Consider the following 27374-nt stretch of genomic DNA (forward strand, 5'->3'; position numbering starts at 1 on the left):
CCCTCGACCACCCGCCCCCCAAAAATCGCACAATCTCCCGCTTCGACCATGGGTGGCGCCTTCCTCTCGCGCGCCTTCTCGCTTCTGCGAGCGATCCGTCCCGCGCTCCTCCCGGGGCAGACCTCACTTCGGTCTCGCCTCCCTTCTCTTCCCCAGGTGCTGTGCTGCTCCCTCCTCTTTCTCCATTTCACTCTGGTCCTTTGTAGCACAACTCGGTGCCACCATTATGCGCCGTTCCTCCGAATTTCTTGTGCTCTTTTCCATCTGCTTGCCGGTTCTTCTAACCCCTCGAGTGGGTGCGTGTTGTGTGCATTCGTCCCTTGGCAGGGGAAATCACTCGTTCTGTTGTATGCATTTCTACATATTCCGTGCATCTGTTCACTGCCTCGCCACACTTCCTGATGGCGGGTCTGTTGAGATGTAGATTAACTGACCGAGTGTTGTTATTTGTCACAATATAAATGGAAATTTGGTGGCTGACCTTGACGGAAATATCCCGATGTTGCTCTCTGAATATCTAGGAGCAACATAAAACAGTGACTTGGTGTTATATTACACTGCATATCTCCACCCGTCATTCTCACTGTACTTTTTTGTTCGACTGAAGGTTAAAATAGTAACGTTAATAATAGTTTAATTTTTTAATTAATTTAAGGTAACTGTGCATCTATTTAGTCATTCTAAGTTGTTACTAGTCAACCGTGAATAAAGCTTTTCTTGTTGTTTAGGCAACCTCAAATTTCTGTTTAGGATGTTCCATTTGCAGAAGCTCCATATGAAATTACAATTACTCATGATATTCTTTGGTCCAGTAGATTGGAGAAAGTAACAATGGAAGGTTTAGGATAATCAGTTGTCGTCTATCCTCCACAGGTAAGTTATCACTTTCTTGCTTTAAATATTGATTTTGAAGATATTTTTGGAATTTTCTGTTATAATCTTGATTAGCATGTTCCTGATTTTTGATACCTTCTTGATCAATATGATTTTTGATCAACTTTGAGTTATTTCTTTCTATATGCTGCTAGTTCTTACTATGAGAGTGGAGTTTTCATTATAAATTTTTGAGTTAAAAATAAAGGGTAATTATCAAATAAAGCCCCTCATAGTCGTTTTTTTCTTATAAATGCCAGTTTTGTTTTGCCCTTATAAAATCTTTGAATCAGTTCGAGTCAACGAAGGTGGAGGCGGAAGGGGAGAGAGAAGGGGGGGTGGGGGGAGGGGGTGTAATTTGGGGACGATGTGTAGGTCACATTAGTTCAACTATAAAGAACCAGACCAGATTGGTTCAACTAAAAAGAACTGAACTGATACTTGTGGTTATTGTTGTTGACCAGTTCTTTATGAGCCATGGCGTGATATACAGGTGCCAAAATTTGTAGCCTATTTTCTCATAGTGCTGCAACTTCACTTTGTGCATATCGATTTTGTGTCCTGGACTTCTTACAGAGACATGAGAACTAATAACCAAGTTACTATGAGAACTAATAATTGAAAACTGATTAAATTTGTGCAACTAAAGAGAGAACACCAACCTCCTGCTAATTATGAAACTGATTAAATTGTCAGCCTCCTGCAACAATTAGGCCTTTAATAAATCAAAGTCATGGCCTAAAGGTTTTACTTCCATGATCAATTATTTCTTTTATGACAATTCTTTTGGTGAAATTAACAATAAAATGGAGAAAGTTCTTAGATTCAGCTTGACCACCACTTCGGCTAAAACTCTGCGAACCAAACCAAAACTGTTAAGGACAACTAGTAACAATGCTTACCCACCACAAGTGACCTAGTATCTTGCTATAATAAGCTGATTGTTCCTCTTCTTTGTACCAGACTTGGCAACTGTAAGGCTATGATGCACCACACTCAGTCATGTAATAGCTACTTTAGTCAGATTTGGCTTGTAGTGCTTTTGAGTCACTTGGTTCATAACAACTTTTGCCATCTTACAGAACTCTATAATTGATCTATGGTATAAGGTATGGGGTTTGTTTAAATTCTTTGTCTTGATTGTTGCAAGGGCAATTGAGAAATTCTTTGTCTTTGTTGATGCAAATATTGCCGTCGATCCATTTTCTTTCCTTTTTTGGCTCGATGGATTTAAGGGAGATGAAGTTGGTAAATTGAGTAGCACCTGACTATTGGAGATTTTCCTGTATGTACTTCTGCATGGACTTCTGATCTGATGAGCTAGAATAATGGACGCTAGTCCATTAGTCGATGAAAACATTGCCATTGGTACTTTTTTTTTTTTCTTTTCCTTTTTTAACGGATGGACTTCAAGGAGATGAAGTTGGTAAATTGAGTAACATCTGACTGTTACAGCTTTTCCTGTGTGAATTTTTATATCAATACATAAACCTGAAGATGATTATGAATGAATGAGTGATGCTTCGTGCCTTTGCTACTGTCTACTTTTAACTTTTTTTTCCCCCTACTTCAACATTAGGTAACACGTCTATCATCAGGTTGATATAGAAGGCTGCGCATGATGTTCAATCGTTCATCATCTTTTTTAAAGTTTGCACCATTATCTATAACCACTTTCAGCCAGTTTTATCCTACATCTATATGTTTTATGCACTTTTTCTTTAGGAATTTTCTAGATTTTAAAATAGGGTACTTGGACTTGGATTTGAGTCTTAGAATGAAATGAAAAAGACAGACTTTTTTGTTTCATGAGTTTTCAAGGGTGTTCTTTCTTTGCTTTTCCTCTCCTCCTTCTCTAGTTTTCATCATGTTATCTGAAATTTGTTTCCTGACATGGTTCAGTTGGTTTTTAGATCAAAACATTTTTATTACTTAAAAATCATGTCTACTTACCTGGTCGTTGCTAACTGAAGTTTTGCTTTCTTTGCCCAAATCCTTACAAGATGCTTGCTTGGATTTGTTGATGGCAATAAAAAGAAATATATTTTTAGTGTATTGAACTCTGCACATGTTCATGTTTCGTCATACATTGTAGGACACTTGCACCACTAAAGCTATCTATCTTTCTGCTTAATATTGTTGCTATTTGCCTCAATGTTGTGCATTATGAACAAAAACATGGATTTTTAGTTTAGTTAGTCCATTATTATTTTTGTGCCATCAACTCCACAAATAGATGTTTCAAAAAAAAATTTGTTTAAAAATCTTCTATTTTTTTTTAACTAGTTTCAATGAAAGTGAGCAACAGTTGACATAACATGTATATCTGTTTTAAGAATTAGCAACTGGTAGGTTATATTGTAACATACCAAAGATGGCTGCTGATTCAAAGTTTCATTACTCAGTTGAGACACTGCTTGAATATGAAAAGGATCAACCTTTTGATGCTGAACAAGTTATGGACAAAGAGTCAACACTTAATCTTGCTTTACATCAACTTGTGGGTGACTTTGATAGAGAATCAAACTTATCTTTAAGCCGCTTCTTCTGTACACGGTCTGCTCCAGTGATATCAACTGGCTCTCTAAAGCTTGATCTGGCTCTTGGGATTGGAGGACTGCCAAAGGTGATCATAATTTTGATAAATTTTGTACTTCATCTATTGTTTTTCAGTTACATTTTTAAGACCTACATATTGGAGGCTTTGTAAGTAGTTTTAAATTTAAAATAACCAATATGTTATGTTGGATGCTTAGGGAAATGATATTGTTTATTAATTTTCTGCATTGTAGAATTACAAGTTCTAGCATAGGTGCTTAAGAGTCGAAGAGATAAGTGAAATTTGTTAAATCATGCTATTGAAAGATAATTGTTAGACTAGTGATGCTTTATGAATATGAGTGTTGGGTGGTTAAGAAACTTGTTCAAAAAGTTTGTATGGTTGAGATGAGAATGTTGAGGTGGATATATCGGGTTTTTGTAACAAAAAATAAATATTTTCATTCGTCAATTATTAGGTGTAGTTCTAATAAAGGATAGAATGATGACGAATCGTTTGAGATCATATATGCATTTGCCAAGGAGGCCTATAGATATATAATTGAAAGAGGTATGATAATTAGTAGTAGTGGTGCAAAGAGAAATAACTGATGACCTAAGAAGACACAATAAGCAAAGATTTAAATATTGTTAGTCTAACCGAGGAGATTTTTATGTAGTATGTACAGAGTTCAATGGTGGCAAAAGATTCATGTTACTTGCTCTAAATAGTTGGAATATTATGACCTGTTGTTGTTATTATTATATTCATATAACATTCAGTAGTTGAAACTTCACCTCCAATATCTGAGACAATTTTAACTTGATGGTTATGAATCTCAACTTATATGCACCAAAACATAACCCAGGTGCTTCTGTTGTTGTTGTTCCAAAGAAGACACCCTTTTGCATCCTTTTGTAAGATTATTTTTAGCTTTCTTTAAAGTCTTTCTTGTTGCCATTGATAAATATACTTGATATGCTTACTGACATCTCTGTGGTTTGATATATGTACTGTAGTTGTAAAGCAAAAATTGGTCTCTTGCATGTATTATTAATCTTGTTTTGCTTGTCTAATTAGGTTTCATTCCCATGGAGCCATTTATTTAGGATTAATGTTTCATCCTGAATGAAGCGATGTCTGGCTTCCACTATGCAGAAGATCTGAATCAAATAATTCTGTGTAGCCTCATCTTGTATTTTCCTTACTAGTATTCTTCACTAGTTATTGCACAATTTTATGCATTTCTTCCAATTTCTGTTACCAAGCGTAGAATGACATCTCATCTTTTCAACCAACTCCTTTGTATTGATTGTTGTTAATATTTTATGAAACAGTCCCATTTAATTGAATGATGAATATGCACGTGCCTCCTCTAGTCACTTTGCAAGTCCTATCCATTTGTCATGAAAATAGGAAATAACTGGAATTGTTATATTTGATACATACTGGCATATCGGTGTTGTGCTAATGCATAGTAGACATCAGCATGATTGTGTCATGAACCTAATCGTGGTTTTAAAAGTTTGGCAGTGTCAATATGGTTTAGAAAAAAATTGGGTTACTCATGGTTGCAGCTCGGGGATCATTGGGAATGGTCAAATCAGCATATGGTGCTGAACTGTACTATCAATTAAAATATTTTACCTATTTTTAGGCTAATAATTTTTTGTATTATATCTATACATAACGTGGTGCATATTATGTAAGTGCACATGCTTTCGTCATTTGGGGGGTGAAATTATGCTTTAGATTGTTCTTTACCTCAGGCTATATTTGTCTTTGGTGATTTTAATTTTCTTGTGCCTTTGTGTTTTTCTTCATTGTTTAATATTCTTGATCATTTTGTTCTGTTTTTCCAGAAAGCATTCTTATGATGAGCTGTTCCTGATTTTATGCAGTTGATCCTCTCTGATTCCTATCTTACTCTCTCTGTGCCTCTTGACATCAAACACAATGGTTCAAAACTTCAAATCATGTACTGCAGTTTTGACCAAAATGGTCTGGTACAATCTACTTGGTTCACAAACCAAGTCCATTTCGGCCGAAATCAGGCCGGTATAAGGCATACCAGGTAGTACACCTTGGATACTGGATGGTACAGTCAAATTTTGACCATTGCAAGCTGGTCAAATTTGAGTCCAAATTTGACATTGGCTGCTTTTTTGCTGATTATTTAAGTCACTCCTGGCTGCCTCCTCTCCCCCACTCTTTCACTCTCTTTCTCACTCTCACTCACTCTTATCTCTCTTGATTTTTGCCTAAATATGGTTAAGCTCAGTAATTACCTTGTAAAACTATTACGAAAGGTTCAATTGGATAAGAGGGAGTCAATCTTTTAAACTGGTCTAAAATTTGGTACAAATTTGACGTTTGCTACCTTTGGGGGCTTATTTAAGTTCCTCTTGGCTGCCTCCTATCCCCTTCACTCTCACTCACCTCTCCTCTGTTGGTTTTTTTCCTAAACATGGTTAAGATTGTTAATTGCCTTGTAAAACTGTTAGGAAGGTTCAATTGGATAAGAGGGATTCAATCTTTTAATCTGGTCTCACTTCTCTTCAAATCAAGGTAATATTACAATCTAATCTTTAAGTCAATTTCATTTAATTAGCTTGAAGACAATGAATTTTTTCTGCATGATTAGGCATTTAAGAACTAATTAAGGGTTCCTTGTTCCACGTGTATCTAATTAAGGCCTAACTAGACCATGTTATGTTAATTGAGTTAAGGGTTTATTGTTTCTTGGTCACCTAGCACAATATATGGTTTAACCATTTAGATAAAATCATAATAGGATTTTGAATTTATGGATACGATCGAATGTTTCTTTGTAGGAAAATGGACCCAAAGCAAGGATCTTATAAATTGTCATTTGAGCATGTCATTATTGACAATGTGTCCATTGTGACCATATCAATTTGGGTGGAGCAATACTCATTTGACTACCTTCGATTCTTAGCCACCAAGCAATGCAGTTTTGTATTCTATTGTTTTATAGCTTAGATCTAATTTGATTGTATATTTTAGAAAATAGGTGAAAGAACCCAGAAATGGGGTTATCTATAATTTATGGCTGATTTTTCTGCTGAATATTTAAAATACTGGCAAGTATTGATTTACCAATATTTACATTTTCTTTATTATTATTTAATTTGATTGTATAGACCAATAAAACAAGTGAAAGAACCAAGAAATGAGTTTCTTTTTTTCTTCTAATTTTCAGCTGAATTTTTAAAATAGCAGTGGTACTGGTATCATTCAGTACTTCCGGTTTGGCCTAGGACCGGTATGGGATCCTGGTACTAAATTGCAATCCTTAGTTCAAATTTTCTGTTTCAATTTTTCTTGGTTTAAGATACTAATGTGTGCTAGGTTTGGTTAGTTTAGAATCTTTTTATTGTTTTCTAACTTATAGTACCTGATTTTTTCCTTTTTAAAAATAATTGGAGATAGTTAATTTTGCTAAGGTTCAGAATTTAATATGATTATCCCAAATAAACGATCTATAAATCTCTTAAAAGTATTTTCGTCATATTTTGAATATGTTGTATGGATGGGAGAAGCTGGACTCAAGCATTCGTATATTTGTGGTTCTTTCCCATCCAGACATTCATATGAATGCTTTAAAAACTGACCAGAATGGTCTGTTGCCTGGTATATATTGGTTTGACCAAGAACAAGCACTCGAACATAGCAATTATGCCTAGTCTAGTTCAAAATTAGTTTTTTTAGAACAACTATATTTTTATTTTGTTAATTTTTATTAGTTCTAAAATATAGTTTTTTTAGAACAACTATATTTTTATTTTGTTAATTTTCCACCCTCCCCCCCCCCCGGTAACCTCTGCTGTCTCATCATTGCTGCCAACTGCCTCGTACCATCTATTGCCTCATCATTTTGGTGCTTCTCTGCCTTACCTACTCTGCTCCACCCCCTTCCTTCTCCTTGCTGTCTCCCTCTTTCTCTTTGGTCCTTGCTGACCTGTATGCTGATGTAGTGTGTTGGTACATATCAAGTGCCTACCATATTTGTCTAGCTAGGGATTGGCATGGGGCTCAGACTGAGACTTTAATTATTGATTTATATCTAAGCAATACAATCATGTACGCTATGGTTTCTACAGTTCTAATGATAAGAGCCTTTTCTTTGTGCTCATGCTACTTTGACTCATTGATTTATGCATGAATCCATTATTATGTATTTTTTTTGAGAACTTAGTTACTGCAGGAAGAACCTAATGCTTGCATTTACTTGTCTATATCCGGACCACTATGGGGCTCACACCAATGCTTCAGTCCTTGCTTTATATCAGAGCCAGACAACCGTTTAGGCTATTGTTTCCACATTTCTGATGACAGGAGCCTTTTCTGTGTGCTCTTGCTACTTTGACATTTCGTTTTATGCATAAATTCTTTGTCAAGTAAATTCTTTGGAAATTTGGTTACGGCAGGAAGCACTTAATGCTTGCATTTAAATCAGCATGTATAGTTTGGACAATACTCTTTGAATTAGTATGCGCTTGGTGATATTTAGTTGGTCAGATATTAAAACATCAACATGATAACAATGTGAAAAATGCTTGAACAACAAAATCCCATTAATCTATGAATAGAGAGAAAAGTGTATCTTAGCTTTGGGCAAAAAAGGCATCTTTCTCCCAAGTCAGTCACTAAATAGACTGAGATGAAAAAACAGGCTTCAGATTAAGAAAAAAACGGCCAGGAGAACTGAAGGAATGAAGAGAGAGTATGGAGAATGGGTCAGAACCAAGAGAAGAGAGCTTTCTGGGTCTGGCATGGGGAAGTACCTTGCGGAATATTTCCTCATTTTGGTGTTAACTTGTCAATCTATCTTTTGGTATCATTATATTTCCTCATCTTGAGCTGCCTTAATCATATTTATATTAATGTATGTTTGTTAATTTCCAGGGTAGAATGGTTGAGATATTTGGGAAAGAAGCATCTGGGAAAACAACTCTTGCCCTTCACATTATAAAGGAAGCTCAAAAGCTTGGAGGTTTTTTGTTTTCTAACTTCATATAAATTAGACCATTCAAAATCACTATAAATGTCAATGAAGCTAATCCTGGTGTTTTTTTTCCTTTGCTTTCTTATTTTTTTGGGTCTATGAAAATGCATTCTACTGTATCAACATGAGCTATGTGAGTACATAAATTTGTCATTCTATACTTCATAGTCTCATTTTAGCTTAAGGATCTCATTAAGGATAGTGGTCCTTCATTATATCTGCATATTTATGGTCAATTGTTTTACTAACTGGACTCAAGCTGGTTGCTGGATTTTCATTTTACTGTTGGTTTTCCAGTTCAGCTAAAATAATAAAAGCAGCCATATTGTTGGGTTTTCAAATTACTTGATATTATCAATATCAAGGACTCAAATACCAGTTCAATATTGATTTCCTCATGTCAGATTGGCATGGTATCGAGATGTTGAGCGGTATGCTAAGCTATATTGTCCTGTATTGATGAATAAAATAATAGAAAAATTAAAAAAAGTGTGGTCTATAGAGTTGTATCGAGATGTGCCAATAATTGGTTGGTATGCATCAGTCTCGCTAGTAGTAAGTTCAAAATTTTGGTCAAGTGTTGATATTGGTTGGCGGCCCGACATATGGACTTATCTGCTAACACTCCAAGAGAAAGGGTGAGAGAAGAGGCGTGGTGGCAAGGTGGTTGTGAGGAGGAATTAGTGGAGGGGAGAAAGAAATGAAGGGAGAAAGAGAGGGAGAGAGAGAGACTAATAGAGTAACATGGGTGGAAAAGTAAAAAAGGCCAATTGTCAAAGGGAAAAAAGGATAACGGTGTCATTTTTTGGTTGGATTGGAAATACTGATTGGTATAAACTGGTCTGACCGATCTTTTTTAATCCTTCTAGGAAGTTCAAACAATGATCAATATTGAATTATTTTCTTTATATTGCATGCAGTGATTATAATAGGCGCTCGGGCGCTCGCCTAGGCACTTGGGTGAGGTGAGGTGAGGCCCGAGCGCCTCGCTTCATTTCCAGGTGGCGCACTTCAAAGAGGCACCGCCTGAGCGCTCGCCCGAGCCCAGGCGCCGAGCGCTTCGGGCGAGCGCCTGGGTTACACCAGGCGACCGAACCAAATTTTTAGGTTTGGTTGGTCTGCGGTGCTTTAGTTGATTCAATCGAAGTAACTAAATCACCGATATCAGGCTCCCTCTCGCGATTTCCCTGACTTCTCTAACCCTAACACTCGCGATTTTGCCGCCGAGATTTCTTCTCCATTGTCGTTGCTCTCTGCTGCCGTTGCCACTATCGATGCTCGTCGCTACTGTCACTACTTGCTGTTGCCTCAATTGCTGCTCGTAGATTGTTCGTCGCTGCCACAATCGCTGCTGTCGTTGCTCGTCGTTGCTGTTGCCGCTCCCGTTACCACTCGTAGCTCCCACTCCCACTCTCGCTATCGCTCGCCGCTGTCGCTGTCGCTCTTGCTCCCGCTCTAGCTACTGCTGTTGTTGCTTCAGCAGCCTCGGTCTTCTCACACTCTTCTCATTATACTGTTAACAGTATACTGCTAACTGTATACTAATAATAGTATTTTTATTTATTAGATTAATTATATATTATTTTGATTTTAATACTATTAATTTTTATTTATTTAAAATTATTCTTAGATTTCAGAATAAATGACAAGTGTACAAAGCAACTCAATAGATTTGATGTAAAATTTTATTGTTTTGATTTTTGAGACTTCTTATTAATGTGACATTGTGATTTTGTATCCGATTTTTTTAATTTAATAACATATTTTTTTTATTTAAATAATTATATTTATTAATTATATTATATATTTATATATTTTAACGTCTCGTTTCGCTCGGGTGAGCGTCTAGCGCCTCGGGCATTTTTGGACCTTAGCGCCTAGCGCTTTTTAAATCACTGGTTGCATGAGAACAAGCTTAATAGAGTTGATGGGGTTACTTTTGATAAAAAGCAAATAAATAACCAACCTATTGTTGGTAGATCAACAGGCTTCTTTGCTCAAGGGAAGAAGGATTCCTCCAAGAGAAGTTAGAGAAGAAACGAGAGTAAAGAGCAAAGTGAAAAAGTGAAAAATGGAACGAAAGAGAGAGAGAAATTGTAAAGAGAATGTTAGTTTTAATATGCTTTTAGGACTTACAAGACTGAAGACTCTTACCTTCCTCCTATTCTTATATAAGGTAGGACCAAATTAGGGCTTACATTCATAGAAGTTGAGGATGGAGGATTAGTGCCACATCCCCACAAAATGTCTTTGTCATAGATTGCTATAACTATTAAGTTATGAGTCTATCTACAAAAATAATCATCCTAACCCACACTATACCCGTACTAGGACATTTGGATTCTGAATAGACTCTAATTAGACTCAAGGCATCTTCTAAAAGTATCCTTGAAATTACTGACAAGAATACATATAAATTTTTAGTTCTGGTAGGACTTGGAAATTCATGCCAAAGGAGGTCAGTTCCACCAAGAATGAGAGCAACCTGATGGGTCTTGACACAAGTGGATTTGGGATGGTCTGACTTGGCCTCAATGCAGCTCAGTGTTGTCCAAACAGAAAGGTAATGCTGCCACTGCCACATCATGTAAGGTTCAATTTCCATCAATTCAGGAACATAACTATCCAGGATAACAAAGATCACCTTGTAATAAGGTACTGACTAGATGATAAAATCCAATAATAGACTCACCCAAGTTATGTGGGGTATAGTAAAGAACAGGGTCTTCCGAATTTTAATTATTAGGTGTTAGATTCCGTGGAGTCCAGGTTGAATCTTGACTTTATAATGGTGCTATCTGTACTGAGGTAGAGGTCTTTTGGTTGTCCTAACGGAATATGAAAATGATGTCATTGTCATGAGTAAAATCATGATTCGCAGACCACTTCTCAAAATTGACTCCAGAATCTTGAAGAAAATTTTATCACGATGTTTTGATGTTAAATAAGTACAATAGCATCTTGAGCTGATTTGACGTAGTTAGGCAGGATCTGAAGTATGAATCATTACTATTTATGTTATATGACATCAATGGATGCTATTTCAGTTGCTGGACGCATGCTAATCCATTGCATGATTGGTATGGTTTCGGTCAGTGTCAACATATGGTATGCCAGCACATGCCGTGGTACCAAGAAGAGGGCAGTGGAGGAGGCAGCAGCAGAGGAAGAGGAGAAAAGGTAAAAGATGAGGATGAGAAGTACCAGAGATGAGGCGAGCAGTCGGTGAGCGACGGAGAGCAGAGCAGAGAATGGTAGTGGCAGTGGGTTGGAGTCCCCTCTCAAGTCCTAAGAGATCCCTGCTGCAGCCTTAAAAGTAAAAGAAAAAAAAAGATCAACTGCCGCCAAAAGAAAAAGTGAAAAACTATTCTGGACAGTTTGAAATGGGGTGGTCCGTGCTTGGAACCATAAATACCGCTTGCTATGGACCAGTCCAGGTGAAATTGAGTTCCTTGTGCAACATCAATAAATAATATGATAAAAAATAGGACAAATGGATTTGCAGCATGCAAAGCAGAAAATGAGGTAAGTAAAAAAAATGGTCTTTTGTACATAAAACATCTTCTAAGAGTCTAATTGCATGTTTGCTCCCTCAAAAAGTGTCAAATTATCATGGTGCACATGTAAAATTGGTTTCTTTATGTGATAATTCCTACAAATATCATGACATGTCAGAAGTTGTTCATTATCATATGTAACATCATATTTTATCCCTATGCAAGGATACCCTACTAATTTTTTTGATGGCCACATGTTCAATTTATAAATACGAAAACATTATGAAAAATTTAGAGGGACTTTATGGGAAAGTTAAATTTGGATGTCTCAATGGTCTATTATATTGTTAGGTTAAACAGGGATTTTACATGTCAGCTGGGCCATTTGTGCAAAGAATTTAAATAAATTTAGGGTATTAAGATACTTTGACACTTTGATGTAGAAGATTTGTGATTTGACAATCTAGATGGCCATATGTGCAAAGGACATTTATAATATAACCAAGGAACTAATTTATGATAATCTAGACTTGCTTCTGTTTCAGGATCTCACATGCAGATTTTGTTGACACTAAGCTTGGAGCCTTGAGGGAAGATGAATGTATGAAACTTATTGTCTCATCAACTTCTACATCAATCTCATTGGAAGAAAAAGAAAAGAAAGTGTTCCTATATATAAATCAGGACTGTTATTTCATGAAAATTCAGTATGAGAAAGGACTGAGTTTCTGGAAAGCTGACTATTCTTTATGGTGACTGGAGTTGTTTCTTGATTCTCACACATAAGAGATCTTTGTAGATAGGTGCCCGATCCAGAGAATCCTCTTTTCAGCCAATGTTTGTAGACAGGTCCCTCTCTTTGTAGATAGGGACCTCTCAAATGAATTGCTGTTGAATCATAATCGGGTAGATTATACCATTGGCATCTCTAGTCAAATGCATAAGTTTTTCCAGCTTTATATTCCTTGCTCAGTGACTTTTGTCCAGTGACATCTTTCATCCGTAAGCTCGCTACTTAAGTTTGATAATCCTTGTCAATCGAGACTTTTTGAATCAGCAGTATTATTCATTGGTTCCTCAGATGGGCACCTAAATATGAATGTAGTAATTATTTTTTTGTCCTATGTGGTCTAAAACAATGTATGTAATACCGTACTGTACCGGTGTTTAGAGGTTGGCTCGGTACGGTATGGTATCGGCGTACCGAGCGGTACCCCAGGGTGTACCGAACAGTTTTATATATTTTCTTTCTTTGCTGTAGCACTGTAGCACTGCTACAGTGTAATACTGTAGCAATGTAGCACGTTCCATTCGGTACCGGACGGTCCGCGTACCGGTATGCTGTCGGACCGGTATATACTGCCCGTACCGGGTGGTACCATTCGGTACTGCATACCATGGTCTAAAATTGAATTTGGCTCTCATCATTCAACTTTCCTAATATTAAAATCCTGGAACAATTTATGAAACCTTACTAGAGGAATACTGATTAGTTTGATGTACCAGCATGAATTTAGTCATTTGCCTTCACGACTCTTAGGAACTAATGCTTTCAACTACAGCTTTGTTTTCTAATTGGTTCTTCTCTCTTTCTCGTCAAGTGACTGAAGAAACAAAACCATCCTAAAAAGACTAGCTGCAACTGTTATCTCAATGCTATTTTATCATCCATCTTTCTCAACACTTCTATCTCTTTTGTAGCCACTAATTTCTATCTTTTTTCATGTGCTTCAATATCACCATCATAACTTCCAATTTGGTAACTTTGGAAGCTTGTTGCTCCATTTTGCTTAATTGTGCCTTATACAAAGTGTTATCCTTTTTTTCTTTTTCCGTCAAGACTTTTGGTTGGAGTTGAACACTACACAGAAGAAAGAACAGAATGAGTTCTTTGTTAAGCTTTTTATATCCAATTGCTATCGACTTTCTTACTCTTGGGCCTAATTGCTTTTGTGCTTCCTTTAGGAGAATTCAGAATGCATTTAACCATAATATCACTTATACTTTCTTGTCTGTTTACATTATTGCCAAATTTTGCAGGTTGTTGTGCTTATCTTGATCCAGAGAATGCCATGAATCCCTCTTTGGCAGAAACCATGGGTGTAAATACCAACAATCTTCTAATTTCAAGAGTTGATTGTGCTGAAAAAACATTGAGTATCTTGAATACTCTTGTCAGAAGTGGATTTGTGGATGTTATTGTTGTCGACAGCGTACGTAACTACTGCTTTACAGACATTTCACTATCCATTTACATAGAGGAATTTTTTTCCATATTCTTCTATACAATTACTCTTAGAGATAGCTTCTGGTTGTTTATTTCTTATGTCTCTTCTCCCATCTGTGTTATTGTTCAATGCACTTATTCTTTACACTCATTTGGTTGAGTATCAGCATACGTTGAATAGAGATAGAGATAATCAGAATCAACTAAGCTAAGTTGATTGCATGACTTATTAACTCTGCTCTCATCACTTATTTCCACTCCTTGGATGCAAAAGCATGTCATGTTTTTCCCAAAAATGGCCCATCACCTCTCATAGATAACATTATTTTGACCCTAGGAATTTTTTAAGCTGTATATTGTGGGAACAAGGTACCTATACTGTTGGAATGGATATTGAATTCAAACTGATTAGTGATAATGAAATCCATCTTGAAATATGCAATGACCAGTTGGACTTCATGAGACCAACTTGCATCTGGCCAATGTGATAATTTTTTGACAAAATAAACCGCAGCATTTGCCGTCTGAGCAATTTACATACTTATAATTGTACCTAAAGATATGTTTTACTCAATTCTTACATAGGTTCACCAGTGCATGCATGATTAGATGCTCAATATGAATCCTTTTGGGAACCAGTATGTGTGCAATACTATTTAAGTGGAACTCTGCCATGGGAAAATTGATGAAACTATATATATATATATATATATATATGTACATATACATATGTATATGTACATATACATATACATATGTACATATACATATATATATATGATGGCACCTCTTATAATTTAAAAGAATGACGTATTATTACTTTCTGATGATGTAATGAAATAATAAAATTTTAACCTAATGGTGATATCTCAATTCCAAGAATGATCACTTTCTATTCATATGGCTTGATAGATCTCAACAATAGCTAATTGTTATTTGTCACCTTCTTGAGTATGCTTAAATCAAACTGATTAAATGGTCTCTTGATTGTGATTGTTGTGGATGCCATAGGTGGCAGCCCTTGTTCCTGGGTGTGAACTTGATGGTGTGACAGATATTTATCCCCGAAAGGTACAGTCGAGGTTGATGACACAAGCTCTTCGAAAAATTCATTACTCATTGTGTCGGTCACAAACTATCATCATTTTTGTTAATCAGGTAATAAGCTCTTCTCCCAGCAGTGCACCAATAAAAGAAAATTGCTTGATAGCCCTATTAGCATTGTATGATTGGATAAAATTAAACTTGCTTTATATGCATATTGCATATACTTTTTGTATCAGTGACATTTTTGAAATCAATTTGGCAATTCTGACTCTTCTCTTGGAGGAATGTTTTTTCTAGATATGTAAGATGAACAGTATATTAGAAACAAGAATATGTTACAGATTTGAGTTTTAACTACAATATCTATTCAAGTACTATCTCAAATGATACTGGTAAATTACTTATTCTGTTAATTTTACTCGAAATTAGGTGATTGTTTCTATATCTTGTGTAGCATTTCAACATAACAAATATTTCATTAAAAAAAAAGTGTACAAATAACCTTAAGGGAAATAAAAGAATGTTAGGACTCTAGCTTGGAGAGTCCTAATTGAGAGGGACATTCATGTAAAATCTACCTAAGCCGACCCCTATTAAAGAGGTGAAGAGGCCGGCTAGAGTTAGGAGGTTGTTTCTTAGAGAAGAATTAGGAGTTGTAAAGGAATATGAGTCTTGAGTAGGAGTCCTATTAGGAGTTGGTTAGAAGTAGGAGTCTTGAGTATGAGTCATATTAGGAGTTAGGGTTTAGAAGCCCTATAAATAGTCATGTATTCCTCCTCTTTTCATAAGCAATGGATGAATCTTTTTTGTAGCCTTTGAACAGCAACTTGGAGGGAGGAACCCCTATAGAGTTCCAAGGAGGCCGATCCCCTAAAGAGATCAACCCCAAGTTTAGAATCTGCAAGGGTTCTAACAAAGAACCTAATTTGGAATCTAAACCTGGTATTTTATTATAAAGTTACACAAATTCTGTTGGTTATTCCAAGTAGGTTTTAGTTTCCTATAAATATCCTATTGATTTCCTTTCCCTTAGAATTAATTATAATCGACCCTTGAAAATTTTGTAGAACCAGAATAACCATTTTTAACTATATTTGAAGATGTTGCAATCAAGGATTCAAGTTTCCTTGGCTAGATCCAAATGGTCTGGTATATACTAGCATATGCTGACACACAGTATGTCAGCATAGTTGTTGGCATGGACGAAAGAGATGGGGAAAGAAGAAGGGAGGAGGAGGAGCTAAAGTAGGAGGAAGAGAAGGTGGAGTGTCATTGATGAAGGAAGCAGCGGTGGCATGAGGCAACAGGCATCAGTGTTTAGGTACCAGCAACCAGTGGTGAGGCAGTCGGCAGTATGGTGAGAGAGAATTGAACGTGGGAGGAAAATAACCTAAAAGAAGACAGCTGTTGCTGTCAAGTCAAGAAAAAGAAAGCTAAACTTTATTTTGAACCTGACCATGTGAAATTGTCCAGTCTAGGTACCGGTTCCTAGTCGGACTGATAAATATCAGGCTGTGCAGATTGGTTTACCTGGTTTTTAAAATTGTGGTTGCAATTATTCAATGCGTACTAGATTTGATGTTGATGCAATCCTGAATCTACCCTGCGCAGTAGTCATAGGTACTGCTTAAGTCTTATAAGAAGCTATTTCCGGTCCTTTATTTATTTGGGAGCTATTTCCGGTCCTTTGAGTATTGGAATTGGAGTTATTAGAAGTTGTTAGATATTGTTGAAGCTATTTCCCTCTGTGCAATTGTTGTGCGATGTTATCGCTGTTGTCAAGCGATGGCACTGCCGCTATCGCTATCTGCCATCTTTCTTCTTCTTCCTCCTCCAATGCTTGCTTTTCTTTGTTCTTTTTCCTCCTCTTCCTTCACCGCCTCTCCCCTACTATCCTCCTCTACCTCCTCTTTCCTTTGCTTCGCCATCTCCTCTTCTACCTTCCTCTTCTCCTTTATTTTCAAAATCGATACCGACTGGTGCATAGTAGTCTGACCACATCACCGAAGTAAATTCGATACCAAAAACAATAATAATTCATCATAAGGATGTCATATTCTTCATCCTTAGGCTATGATACTACATATAACATCAATGAGCCATCAACTATTTGGGTTAGTTATTTGGATCTTTCTTGTCGTTAAACTTTATCAAGGGCAATAGCATTATTCAAATCTTTCGTTATGAATTATTTTTTTTCTTATGAAGTTTATTGTCTTCATCAACTTTTTATTGCTTTGTTAATCCTAATGGACACATGTAAATAAATAATGTCCTTAATAAATAATATTCTTTATTTGTTTTTTGGTGACTTCATATGCATCTTATATCGATAGCAATTATTTTTTAAAATCCTATCAGTTTGATCCATAAGGTTTTATGTAAATCTAAGATATATAATTATAGGATAGCATTGTATGTGAGGTTTTTGTTGATGAGGGGTTTGGGGAGAGTTATTGATATACCGCATAACTAGATGGTAGTATTAGAGAATGAGATTACCGTAATAAATAATAATAATCTCAAGTTTCAAGCTATCAAGTTTTAAGATGTGTAGCTCCAGGACAAAGAGACCATGCTCCAAGTCAAATCATCAAGCTTTTAGGCAATTATATCCCTAGGCACGATCAATGTTGTTTTATAACTTATGGTCTTTTAATGTGTTTTGGAACTTGTGTTATTAATTAGCCTTGGTGAGAGTTAAAGTAATTAACTGCGGTAGGTGGTAGTCATCTATAAAAGGAGGGGGGAGGAGAGTTTGATGGATAACATCTTGAATCTGTTGTGAATCCTTGTATTTGAACTCTTAGCTCTTAGCAAGGTTCGTCTTGTATGAATTAGTGTATCGGTCGTCGGTCGATCAACGGTATGGTACGTATCGCTTCATGCTGACATACCGTGTGTCGGTATGGCGGGACATACTGATGACACAAAAAATGGTCGAAAATAGCTCCAAAAATTCTTTAAAATAGAAAAAAAGTTAGATTAGGATTTTAAGTTAGAAATAAATATAAATTTGGTATAATTTTAACAAAAATAGTCTAAATTAGGAAAGAAAAGTGACACATATCTTTTTCGAACTTTAAGAAATAGTTTTGTGGTATGATTCAAATCGTCCTTCTGTTGATATTGAATTATTTACAAAGAAATGATTTGAATTGTTTGATTATTTGTTAAATAACTTAGACTTTAAGATTCAAATAAATCAAATAATCGATTGATGGATGTACCTAATTCTACTACCAAAAAGACTGACGAGACTCCATGGGCGGTGGATCGAGATCCTCGATTCTATGTATATGTATATTAATTTGATATGTTTGTCGGACCCACGACATACTATACTGATACATCGTATGTCATAGGTGCATCAATGTGGTGATGGTCGTAGTATGATTGTTGTGGACCACATATGTCCGAGGCGGCTGTTAAGGCAAGTACGATTGTGGCATGTATTAGTGCGAAGCATGGAGAATGTCAGTAATTATACTTTCGCTATTGATATGTTGCTTCGTATGATAAGATTGATCATCGTACTGTTGCCCGGAGAAGAATGACTAATTATCATCATATTGCTACTCGAAGAAGAATGACCAGCTATCGCATCGAGCTTCATGAACTAAATCTTGGGTGGCATACGTAAAATACTACTCCTTGGTCCATGTATCACCCTTAAACTTGTAGATGAAACCATCGACTCCTCGGCATCGTCGTCATTATTGGTCGAGGCATTGTTGTTTATGTTATTGCCATGTTTCCGGACTGAGCGAGTTGTTGAATGCGATTGAGAAGAGAAATTGTCTACATTTCTTTCATTAGAGAGTTCTTTCTCTAACTTAGGCATTAATCCTCTCTAATGAGTCTTCCAAGCATGATTTAATCGACAAATCGTAGCTTTGTTAAGTTTTAAGACAGTGCAAATATGAGAATGAGAGAAAGAAGTGAGTGAGAAAGAGATTGAGAGAGTGAAAGGGGGAGGAAAGGATTTAAAAACCCTTTCAAATGGATTTGATCGTTGGAAAGGGTAAGATCTGAGCCGACCGACGGTAGTGGTCAAAATCTGATCGGTACCGATTGGTAATGGTCAGATTTTGATCGTTACTGAGCTGTACAAGTTCATATCGGGCGATATAAAGTCTTGTAGTATATATTATTCGGTACAAGGGGGACCGCGTACCGGTCCTCTATTGGACCAATATGTACTGCTCATATCAAGCGGTATATCGTGGTACGACGAACCCTGGCTCTTCGTCATCTTATGAAAAGAAAGAGAAGTTCTCTTTTCTTTCTTGTCTTATGTTCTCTCTTGTCGTCTTTTTTCATCTTGTTTCACATTAATAGATTTCTCTTTACAATTAGGAGCTCAAATACAAGGATTTATAGAGTAGCTCAAGGTTATTCCTCAAACTCTCCTCCCCTCTCTTTTTATAGATACTAGCAAGGAGCACCTACCCTAGTCAATTACTTTAACTTTCACCAACCTCATTTAATGACCATAAGTTGCACAACACATTTGATAAGTTATCATTTGTCGTCATCAATATGAGCATAGGAGCTCACGAGGAATTGTTCGTTTTGGGTGAGCTCATATGGCATGCTTGCAAGGAATTGTTCGCTTGGGGTGAGCCCATATAGTTTTGCCCTTTTATGGTAAGCCCCAAAAGGCATATCTGAGGGTAGAAGGTGACTCTGGTGCTTATAAGGTCTTAGTTCCCCTACTCAATCGATGTGAGACCTAACGTGTTTATCAGTGCCCCTAGTAGGGGAACTGAGGCCTCGTAGGCGCTAATCACCCTCTACTCTTAAAGGTGCCTTTTGGGGCTCATCCCAAAAGGGTAAAATTGTCGGGCTCACCTAAAACAGATAATATCTCATGAGCTCTTGTGCTCTCATCGATGACAATAAATGATGACTTATTAGCTAGCGCTAGAAGGAGGGGTCACGAGGCCTCAGCTTCTCTATTGGGGACACTGAGAAACACGTTTAGTTTTACATTGATTAAGTAGAAAAATTAAGGCCTTATGAGTGACAGAGTCACCCTTTACCCTAGGGCTCACCTTGAAAGGACAACCATGTGAGCTCACCCAAAGTGGACAGTTCCTCATGACCCCTCATACTTATGCTGAATATGACTTATCAACATTGATAAGCCACAAGTTACAAAACGACATTGATGGTGCCTTTAGACTTAGTTGTCTAGAAACTTGATGATTTGATTTAGAGCTTGGTGACTTTGCCTTGATAGCTTGAAACTTGAGATTATCATGATTCATTGCTGCAACCTTATTATGTAATGCTACCATCTAGTTATGCACTACATCATATATAAATAGACAAATTGTTTTCATAGAGTTGAACTCTAGTTACCTAGATTGCAAAGGTGTAACCTTGTGGCATCAGACACTCCTAAAATATGTAAAATCTAGACTTTTGAAAATTTGTCTCTATCTATTTCAATTGTACCAACTTAGTTTTACTTGATTTAAACTAGTTCAATTGTTAGCGCCAGAATGTAGAAATTTAAAGTTTATCATAATAGGATACAAATTTATCCTGAATATGCATAAATAAATAAGGTTTAGAATACCACCTTGTATTGGTATACTATACTGACATTTATTGGTCCGACAACTTATTAGTATGGGGACCTGATATAGGGGTTGTATCTCTCAGTACACCCAGAACAGGGTTTGTCGGTATATGGTTTGTAGCAGACAATTTTTTATCTATTTTTTCATATATTTCAGAACTGTTTTGAAACTTGATACATAACAACATACCGAGTGTACACAAAATTGTGAGCCTTGTAAATAAGTATAACTATCAATGAACAATATAATCATTTAAGGTTGATCCTTGATCGAAACTAATTCATAATACTACATCTATTGTCTTAATGGTAATGATAACTTAACCATACATCACTTTCCTACTTCAAATCTGTTACATCATTAGTGATTCAATCATAATCTTTTTTTTTTCTTATGTGCAATATTATCTTGTTGTCTTTCTCTCTATGCATTTTATTAGTTGTTCTAGTTAATAATAATATCTGCATTTGGTAATTTCACAAGAGTTTTTTATGAGTTGCTTTCTCACTTAATGCCCTTTTTGTTTTTAATCCAATATAAGCCTCCTTTTGACACCTTTTGTCCTATTTTGCACAACTCCAATAGAAACTAGCAAGGTAACACGAAGGTAACACGTGTGTGAGGGGGACTTCTGTTGTGGTATAGATTATAAACTCATATACTGAGTATAGTTTTATCTCTCATCAAACATAATGCACCCATATTTTCTAATAGAAAAAAGGTACATGTCCTTATCTGAACTCCTCTTCCTATATTTTTTTGGAAAACACACGTGGTAGTAGAAAGGTTTGAACTTGGTTTGCATAAAATTTGTGAAAGACATATTTTGTCATATTTCTTGACTTATATAATTTAGTGCAGGATAGATGCAATTGTGATTGTAATGTAGTGCATTAATCTTGATTCCAGATGTTAACTATTGCCAATCATAATGTTTAAGCTTCTGAATTTCTGAAGAGAAATTGTGAAGCAGGTGTGTTAGGACTTATGCAAGATTTCTACAACCAAGGTTTTAAATATTGATTCAATACCAATTTTGGTAATCTATCATATCGGTGTGGTATGGTTCTACTTCTACAGGATGGTAAACTGGCCTATAAGCCCTATACCACTTGGTACGAGCTGGAAATAAAATAAAAATAATATTACAAGTTCTTTGTCAGACCAGTAAAAGCTGTTCCATGCACACTTTATCAACTCGTATCTGAAACCTAGCCTACTACTAGTTTTCCAAGTACAATTTAGGGTTACCGTGTTAATCATGGCAAGCATCAGGCTTGGCTAAAATTACTTTGGAGGGAGGATGCCAAGTTGACCATTAATAAATACTCCTCAAGGATGCCATCGAGAATCTTGGCCTTGTGTTTTAGTTTAATTTGTTGTGATTGGATAAAGCTTGCATAACAAGTATGCGTGAAGGAAATGAAAAAAATGATGGCAAGACTTATGTTATTCTTGATTACATGTAATGTTGTTCTCTTTTAATGTCTTTTAGATGCATGCTTTTGTTGCATATTCCTTTTCTGGAATAATAGGGAGTTTTAACTGAATGACCAGGTTAGAGCAAATTTAAGATCAAATCATGGGTTCAGGGAACAAGATGAGGTTACATGTGGTGGAAACGCCTTAAAATTCTATGCGGCAGTACGAATGAGAATTAGAAGGAATTGCTTGCTACATAGTGAAGATAAGGTATGCTCTTCAAAACAAAGTGTTGTTTCACTTTCATACTCAATTTAATTTTGAAAACCATAGTCAGTCAGGCCTGTTCTGAAAAGTATTTGGCTTAACAGCCTCAATAACTGGCTTGTCCTGGATGCAATAACCGAGGATAGAGGGAGTTTTTTACTCAACTAAATATCCAGGCCTTCTACTAAAAGTGTTGCAAATTCCCTTTCTTCTCCCTAAAAGTTGAAGTTTAAGTTTGAGTCTTTCCTGCAGGGGGTCTTTTTTTCCTTTCCTTCATGCTAAGCCGTATCTAAGTGCTTCCGTGTTGATATCCAGCGGAGGGATGAAGGAAAATAAGTCAACTGAAATAAAAGGATTGACTGACTTCATTAAATCAATGCTTGTTATGATTGTAATTTTGATCGTATTTGATTTATATTTTTTGAGTGGTCAGATTATGTCTCCATGTGCGTAAAGTTGGTTCTCTGCTATAAACACCATTGTCTATTTCATTTTAAGAAGCTAAACGTTTTATGTATAGTTCATTGAAGATAACAGAAACAGTATCATTGCTTTGTTTAATCTTTGATATGGGTTATATTAATATGTGAAATATCAGTTCATTCCAAAAAAAAGTTATGCTGCTTGTTTCTATCAGCTCTTTGTTTGAACTGATGTTTTAATTTTAAAGGAACTTTGACTCCTTGACACAAAACTTATATATCTAATGAATCAATTTATTTTTATGGTACAATTAACTCAGTTCCAATTAATGCCTTTCTTGTACTTGTTGGAATATTGATTTTTTTTTTATGGTATGTCATGGTTATAATTTAGTTTAATTATTTATAGAATCTAATGGTGCATGTTTTATTACATATTTTCATTACAGAAATGGTTCATTATGCCAGTTTGTCAATCCTTGCCTTTTGCATCGCATCTTAATGGACACCATGAGCCTTCACAACTCACAAGTCAACTGTTCTCTTATCGTAAACAGACCCTCCTGTATGTATGTTGGTTCAGGCTCATTGTAAATAATTTCTCTGATGTTTCTCAAAGTTTTTTTTCTTTCTAAACATGTCTGCAATTATCTTTGTACCAAGGATTTGACCTTCATTGATCTAGATTTTGCACAACTCTTTCTTTTTTGGATTTCTAGAATCTGAGGGGAGACTTCTGTTTAGTTTCCCTCCAATCGCTATTTGTCATTCACCAGGGAACCAATAGCTTCAACCACCAATCATCTTTTCTAAATCTTAGCTGTTTTTCCAGTAGCATGTTGTATCTCATTACCAAGGACATTGTCAGCCAAGATGCATATAACAAATGTGATTGGTACTTTTGTTGTAGGTATGAATAGTATTTTGCCTGGTTAAATTTTAGTTTCCCTATTTTGAGTTTTACATGTCTTTCCAATTTTCAGATGTAAGTTTTTCTATTGAGGTGTAATATAAGGTCAGTGTCAGTTTTTTAAAATAAAAGCTACTTACAGTTTTTTTCAGCATACAAGATTTCTTATTAAGCTACTTACAGTTTTTTTCAGCATACAAGATTTCAGCATACAGTTTTTTTCAGCATACAAGTTTCCCTGAATTCATGTGGTTTTCTCAAGGCAACTAAGAGGACATTTATTTAAGGAACAGTTGTGAGACAGTTTATGCAGTAATGCAGCAGCCTATTGTCATTGTTGCTAGAAAACTTCAAAATTTGTCGTCCTTAGGCTGCATCCTTTTGGGGGGAATAAGTTGATGGATATTTACCCATCATCAGAGACATGATTGTTAGAATTGAAGCCCACTAACTGCTGCTTCTCCAATTCAAGGAAAGTAAGAGGCCTCACAAGGGAATAGTCTAACTAAAAACTAAATGTTTTTTTTGGTGAAATAAGCTGTAAAATTGCAGGAAGTTGGAATATAAACAGCAAGAATATCTTAAAGAGGCTTACCAACTGTTTTTTTATTCTAATATTAGTAGGCGTTATCTACTAATTTTAAATTAGAACAAGTCCTAAAAAAAGCTGTCATATACCTCTTACTACTGCTGGTGAATTACCCTTATTTAGGTGCTTGTGCTTGTCCAACTTTATTTGAGTTTTGTGTCTGGGAGAGGTCTTGATCCTCTTTCTGAGTTCTAGTAAGAATTGGAACTCCTGATCTGGATGCCAAAAGTTGCTTAGATCCATCTACTCCGCTGCAGAAGCCCTTGCTGGCTTTGGAAAGTGGGGCAAACGGCTTTTGTCTTGCAGGGTTTCAGATGGATGAATGCAACATGGTGATCAGCCGGAGAAAGCTTTGCATGGGTCTGACTCATGCATTCCAATTGTTGTTCCTCCGTTTGACCTCCTATATGGTGGAATGATGGGCCTTGGTTGCTGCAAGGTGGCTGTGGAATGGGCAACTCGAGGAGAGGTTGTGGTAGACTAGAACCTACTCATATTCACTGGAAGTTACTATCAAGCTTGACTGCTTCCAGTACCAGTTATGCTTTTCGGCTTTTGACAACATAGTTGATTTACATTTCTCGGGGATTACGGAAATGAGCTTATGTATGTTTAGCAAAATGATCGTCTCCATACATAAAACAAACCCCATGCTTCAATAACTGTTTTGTAAAATCATAATAGTGAAACTAACAGCTAATCTCAATTTTAGGATGTACAAAGTACATCCTACAAAATTGCAATGAAATGAATAACATTCCCAGGGGCATAAAATTATAGAGCAAGGTTTAAATAGGAATAGGAGAGAGAGAGAGAGAGAGAGAGAGAGAGAGAGAGAGAGAAGTGCAATACGATGTATAGTAGTCAGGTCAACTCTATGACCTATCATTTATACCCTGCAGTGCTCTTTGCGGACAAGATTAAACCTTTTACACCAATGTCTTCCTCATAGGCAGCTGTGCATTCTCCAGACTCAGTAACAACCTTTACATAACCCTTTACTAGAGAATGAAAAGCAAGGCTGGCTTGTATGGCAATGCCTCTGCCATATACTATGGTTGCCCCTAAGATGCACGGTTGAGTTGCAACTGATATTTAGGCTATAATCTATGCACTAGATGAGTTTGTATCTTTCCTAAAATTGTTACATTTTTCTGTTACTTAACATAATCACAAAAGGTCCTCTGATATAATTATTAACTGTTTTCGTTTTTCTGACTGCCTCAATGTTTTTTGATTTGTAGGGTTGAGATTTCAGCTCCACTATAATGAATGAGCTATGACAATTTCCTTAATATGACCTATTTGACTTGTCAGATCAGGAACATTGTAATTCATTAAAATTAAGTTTCCATATTGATTCTGAATGATATATTCTTTTAATGTGAATTGTTTAATTATGTCCACCTTTATATACATTGTATTTTGGTCATCATTTCTATAGATGAAATGGATGGCATCTCCTAGCCTTGGAATTCTCATTGAACTGTCATTTGGAGCATATCTTTATCAGCTATGCGGTTGTGATTGAGACCTTTTTGTTGTGGCTTTTCTGCACCCCAGGTCACCGGCGTTACCATATCGGTGGAGGTTATAAAGAATAAGCTTGCACCTGCAATGAAGAAAGCTAACCTGAATATAAGATTTGGCCGAGGTCTTTGTCATGAAGAGGAGATTTTGGAGATGGCTGCTAAGCATGGAATCATTAGAAAGGAAGAAAATGGGTATTGGATAAAAGGTGACTTCTTCAAAGACCATCTAGCAGCCGAGCAGTTCCTTGCAGCAAATAATGGTGTCGCTAGCGACCTTGTTGATGTCTTAAGAGACCAATTGTTGAACAAGACATCATAAAGTGGGTGGCATGCAGGTTAGGAGTACGCTGATCATTGTTATGGGCAAGTTATCATGATTAGAACTTGAAGCTAATGCAAATCTCCAACCAAATCTTTAAAAAGCTAACTTAGATCTTCTCAAGCTTCAACCTCTCAAGTGAACTTGCCGCTGCTTTGAAGCTAACGTTCTTGAGAGTTGAGATCCACCACAAAAACCTGATACCAGTGATTTGCAGTTGAAGTGAGATTCCTGATCAGCTATTGGCGACCCAAGAAAGCATTGATAGTGATCTAGAAGAATATACTTTTCGATCTATAATTGCCATTGAGGTTTCTTTTATGATTGTAACAATTCCATTGTGTCTGAATTTGTCCAATATATTTAAAGGGGCTGTCCTTTTCAAACAGCTTATTGTTGTATGGATAAATTTTCATTTGCCTGAGTCGATAGGAATTGGGATTTTTCTATTTGCCATTATTTAGTTACTATCAGCTTCAGTGAGGTGGAGATTTATCGTTTGGCAACTATTTGACATTAGTTACTATCTGCATGTGCGCTTGCTCATTAAGCACGTACGGTCACGAACAGAGGAGGAAGAGGAAGAGTGCGAGGACACAAAACTTAATCCAGCTGACGTTATTTTGCATGGAACACACTGCTGATTTGTTGCATGAAGCATGGATGTCTATTTGATAGCGTCAATGCATACATTGAGGGTTGACTTCTATTTCAATGCATGCCTTTGGTCAACTTCTTTTCTTTTATCTTGGGGCCAGCCAAGATTCCTAATACTGGCCGGTATGGTTTGATCTATTGGTATGCATGCGAGATTAGTTTAACATGATTAACTTTTGATGATTTAATAAGAGTGAGGTGAGATCGATTTTTCTATGATGTAAGACGTGTGAAATCCGAGAATAGAATTTATGATCTTACTATCACCCATCAAAATTTTTCTATGGTATGACCGATTTTTCTATTACAAGTATGATGCAATAGATAAACGATGAAAACAGAATGTATGATCTCACTATCATCCATCAAAATCTTTACCAGTAAAACTAACTAATCATACTGTCGAATAATAAAAAGAAAAAAAACTATACCTACATTACTACTATATATTTT

At 36.2% G+C, this 27374-nt stretch overlaps 1 protein-coding gene across 2 annotated transcripts; it reads left to right on the plus strand.

The window, feature by feature from the left end:
• LOC103988618 (DNA repair protein recA homolog 2, mitochondrial) lies at positions 1-26713 on the plus strand. Of its 2 annotated transcripts, XR_010481528.1 has the most exons (9): positions 1-156; positions 816-873; positions 3279-3499; positions 8342-8429; positions 13979-14151; positions 15177-15323; positions 22361-22495; positions 23364-23824; positions 25977-26114. XR_010481528.1 is itself a non-coding variant. In XM_065091964.1 (8 exons), exons 1-8 carry the CDS (start codon positions 49-51, stop codon positions 26262-26264), a joined length of 1218 nt encoding a protein of 405 aa, XP_064948036.1. In that variant the 5' UTR covers positions 1-48; the 3' UTR covers positions 26265-26713. The 2 variants fall into 2 exon arrangements, 1 of the variants encoding a protein (XP_064948036.1); XM_065091964.1 differs by lacking the exon at positions 23364-23824 and having other exon boundaries at positions 25977-26713.
• The last annotated feature ends 661 nt before the right edge of the window (positions 26714-27374 follow it).

The sequence above is a fragment of the Musa acuminata genome, chromosome BXJ2-1, assembly GCF_036884655.1.
Source record: "Musa acuminata AAA Group cultivar baxijiao chromosome BXJ2-1, Cavendish_Baxijiao_AAA, whole genome shotgun sequence".
NCBI lineage: Eukaryota > Viridiplantae > Streptophyta > Magnoliopsida > Zingiberales > Musaceae > Musa > Musa acuminata.

Coding starts and splice junctions, on each gene's coding strand:
- LOC103988618 (XM_065091964.1), top strand. CDS start 49: ATGGGTGGCGCCTTCCTCTCGCGCGCCTTCTCGCTTCTGCGAGCGATC. Junction 874..3,278: donor TTGTCGTCTATCCTCCACAG/GTAAGTTATCAC, acceptor TTCATTACTCAG/TTGAGACACTGCTTGAATAT. Junction 14,152..15,176: donor ATGTTATTGTTGTCGACAGC/GTACGTAACTAC, acceptor TGGATGCCATAG/GTGGCAGCCCTTGTTCCTGG.